The sequence below is a fragment of the Zingiber officinale genome, chromosome 11B, assembly GCF_018446385.1.
Source record: "Zingiber officinale cultivar Zhangliang chromosome 11B, Zo_v1.1, whole genome shotgun sequence".
Lineage (NCBI taxonomy): Eukaryota > Viridiplantae > Streptophyta > Magnoliopsida > Zingiberales > Zingiberaceae > Zingiber > Zingiber officinale.
Genome location: NC_056007.1, coordinates 77892178 through 77896045, shown reverse-complemented (window position 1 = coordinate 77896045; position 3868 = coordinate 77892178). Strand labels below are relative to the sequence as shown.

The window sequence follows — 3868 nt, the reverse complement described above, 5'->3', positions numbered from 1 at the left end:
AGCTCGAGCGCATTGTCAATGTTCTTGGCGTTAAAGGGCAATGCTGATCTCAACTTCATTGGCAATGAACATGCTCGCATGTACATCAAATCACTACCACAGAATCTAGCCGTTCATTTCGCTAGCATATACCCCAATACCAATCCCTTGGCCATCGACTTGCTGAAGAAGATGTTAGTTTTTGATCCATCAAAGAGAATCGATGTCACTAAGGCGCTGTAGCATCCTTATATGGCTTCACTCTACGACCCCCTGCTTGATCCTGATGCTAATGACCCCATCGATCTTGGTTTTGATGACGATGTCAAGGAAGATGCGATCAAAGAGATGATGTGGGAGGAGATGCTTTTCTATCACCCAGAAGGAGAAGTTGCTACCAGAGCCTAAAAATTCTTTGCAAGTCTTCATACAAAACATTAGACTGTGTAATGAATATTTAGCACAGACCTTGCTTTGTTTTCCTACCGTGACATAACCCTTGAAATAGTCTTCTTACTTTTTTTGTGTGTGAATTTGTTGAACATGTAAAAAGTTTATTAATTTCTATTGCGAGGTTTCCAGAATCAATTCAGGTTTTGATGCCCAATTAGTAATTGGCAAACTATTGATCTATCCCATGTCATAAACCATTCATAGGAAAGCCTCCAGAGCCTAGACTTCCTTCTATTCAGTTATGACAGACAATAACACACCCCCAATAACACACCCCCATAGACATAACCGAGTTGATACTCGGATGAGAATTTACCACAATAGGTTTTGGGTTTGAATCATGGGTTTATCCTGTGCTAGGCCCTCTCACCTAGGAGGCCGCTCGGCTGACCAAATGACTCCTGTGATTTACTCCCTTCCAATGTGCTTGAGACGGTCTTGAAAGGGCTCACGGGGCAAGTCTTATCACCTGACCAAATGACTCCTGTGATTTACTCCCTTCCAATGTGCTTGAGACGGTCTTGGAAGGGCGTCGAAACTCAAGGTAGTCGGGGCGTAAATCCTCGGTCCCTGTGCAACTCACCCCACCTGTCACATGCTCGCTCAGGATGCTGTGATTTATTTCCTTCGTGATGACCTTGGATCGGATGCAGCGGGGGCGCTGGGGGCGAACGATTTCTCCTTTTGCCACTTGAGACGGTCTTGGAAGGGCTCACGGGGCAAGTCTTATCACCTTTTTGACACTATGGCAGGCGAAAACTCTCAAAACTAGGTCGTTCTTCTTGTCAACTACCTAAACAGTTATGATAATGACGACAACAGGAGAGATAATAGAAGATAAAATTAAGTAAAGGCTGGTGGACGACAAATAAAATGCAACACTTTTAGCTAAGTTCCGAAGAACATCCAACATTTCTGTAACTTGTGGATTCTTTAATAAAAAATAATGATACTAAGCAAAGGACATTTCTTTTGTTTTATCAGGTGACACTGACAAAAAAACAAAGTGGATCCCTTAGAGTATGAGGTAGAGGCATGTATTAGCAAAATTTTCTAATTGTTCATGGGAATTTTCTCAACATAATAGTAATAGTTACCCAACAAATTGTTTCAAGTAAATTGCACGAAAACTAGGCTGATAGAAAAACTTTTGGGAAACACTAGTCCACATCCTTCGCCTGCTCAAAATAACAATGAGGCTTTTTTATACTTATTTTCCTTATAAGACTGTATGGACTACGAAGAATTGGAATTAGTTCTTAACCTGATGAATATGTAGGCTATGTGTTCTAAATGTGCTCTGTGGCAATCATAATTAGTAATTAGCTTTTCTTGTTTTTAAGGTTGGGAGAATATGCATTCCCATAAGAAACTGTGGCAAATGTGGCAGTTGTTCTAACATGAAAATGAACTTACAAATAGCTAACATGAAAAAAGTTCCAATTTTCTCATCCAAAAGGAAATCTATCATTATGGCCAAAAAAGGTAAGTCTATAAGGATTGGCACCCATGGGGAACAAAACCATGTCAACAACGTTGCAGGGAATGGACCATTTACACCAACCTATCTATACCGAAAATGTTAGTGACTAGTGAGAGCCTAAGTGCCGGTGCAAAACAATTCTAAGAGATTATCCAATAAATTGTCACAAACTTAAAAGTTGCGACCTAATTATGTAAGGAAAAGAAAGAAAACTGAAACAAGTGTGCAACATAATTGAATAGCAGCTAGAGAATACCAGACCAAACTTCAAGTATATTCTACTCAAAATTGTCCACAGCAAAGCAAAGAAAAATTTACAGATGGAAAGTATCCCAACAAGGCCACTAATTGATTAAATGGGCAAACAAAGGCTCCTTTAGTCTCTATATGAAACTCTTCCTAAAATGAACTTGAAAAATCATCTAGATAAGTCAAAAACATTTTCAGAACAAAAATATAACATAGATAAACATAATTATTCAAACATGTGAATTTCATGTTCATATCAACATATAGATGTTTCTTGTAATGTTTTATTCAGAACTATGGATTTGCATGAGTCATATTCAAATATGGAGGTTAAGTTGAAGCAGTTTTCAACATCTAGAAACTGGTTGGGGGGCATATGTCCAATTTATTTTGCAATCAATGTTACAGCTTAATGAAGCAAAAGATGGCCTAGTATCATCACTGTCATAGTCTTCAGTGTGAAATTGAAAGTGTCAGTTTCCCTTACATAGTGTTCCATCAAGCACGACCACTTGTGCTCCCAAAACAATGTGAATCTACACAGAAGCATAATTAGAGGGTTCGGAGATACCTCCCAATGCTTCCATGTTCCTAGTTTATATTAAAAACCATCTCTTTCTTCTTCAAACTCCCATAACTGAGACTATCAGAAACAAATTTGTTATCAAGAGATAAAAATTCCAACTTTGCACCGAATTTGCACATATATCCTTCTCCGTAATGAATTGAAGAATTGCACAATTGATGCGCGAGAGAAACTCACTTTCTTTATCATTCCATGACAACCTTAGCACCAACGGCCTTCATCTTCTCAATGATCTGCTCGGCTTCCTCCTTTGAGAGCCCCTTCTTAATCACCGCTGGTGCCTTCTCCACCAATTCTTTCGCCTCCTTCAGCCCCAAATCTGTAAATCCCCTGACCTCCTTGATCACCTTGATCTTGGAAGCAGCATCGTAAGAGTCCAACCTAAGCTCGAACACCGTCTTCTCCTGCTTCTTAGCCTCCTCCTTCCCATCCGCCGCCGCACCCCCAGCCGATCCGCCGGCCCCGCCAGCCCCGGCGTTGGCGATGCCGATAGCCGGGGGCTCTTTCATCCCCATCTTATCCCGGAGTATGACGGATAGCTCAGCGACCTCGGCGAGGGAAAGCGCGGCGACCTGGTCGACGAGCCTCCAAACCCGATCAGACGGCGGGCTCCGTTGCGGCGCGGAAGGATCGAAGGTGGCGGGGTCGTAGTCCGCAGGAAGCCTCCGCTGGTCGACGGGCTCGAGGTCTCCACAGTCATCTTTGGCCGCTGGAGCCGCAGCGGAGAAGCGGCGGAGGAACGGGAAGGAAGAGGCGGCGGAGAGGAGACGGGGGTGGCCGCCCGATCGAAGTAGAGAGCTCATCGATCCCTATCTGGCTTGGAGACTAGCCAACGACTGCTAGGGCTTCGTAACCCGGTTTTGTTAGCCAAACTAAGCCTTCAAGCCAACTCGATCCAACCGGTCCAAAAGCATGGGGCCGTAAACGAGCAAACTAAACTAAATATTATTTAAATTTATTTATAAGATAATCTAATTAAATTAAATCGGTCTAAATATAGTTTCATTTTATTAATAAGAAGATAAATATAGTTTATGAATTTTATTCATAAATATTATTTACGGATAATTTTATAATTTCAAATTGAATATTTATTTAATTAATTTTATATATTAAAC

At 41.4% G+C, this 3868-nt stretch overlaps 1 protein-coding gene across 1 annotated transcript; it reads right to left on the bottom strand.

Moving 5' to 3' along the window:
• Positions 1–590: 590 nt before the first annotated feature.
• LOC122033589 (50S ribosomal protein L7/L12-like) lies at positions 591–3612 on the bottom strand. Its single transcript, XM_042592651.1, has one exon. It carries the CDS (start codon positions 3551–3553, stop codon positions 2936–2938), a length of 618 nt encoding a protein of 205 aa, XP_042448585.1. The 5' UTR covers positions 3554–3612; the 3' UTR covers positions 591–2935.
• Between the last annotated feature and the right edge of the window lie 256 nt (positions 3613–3868).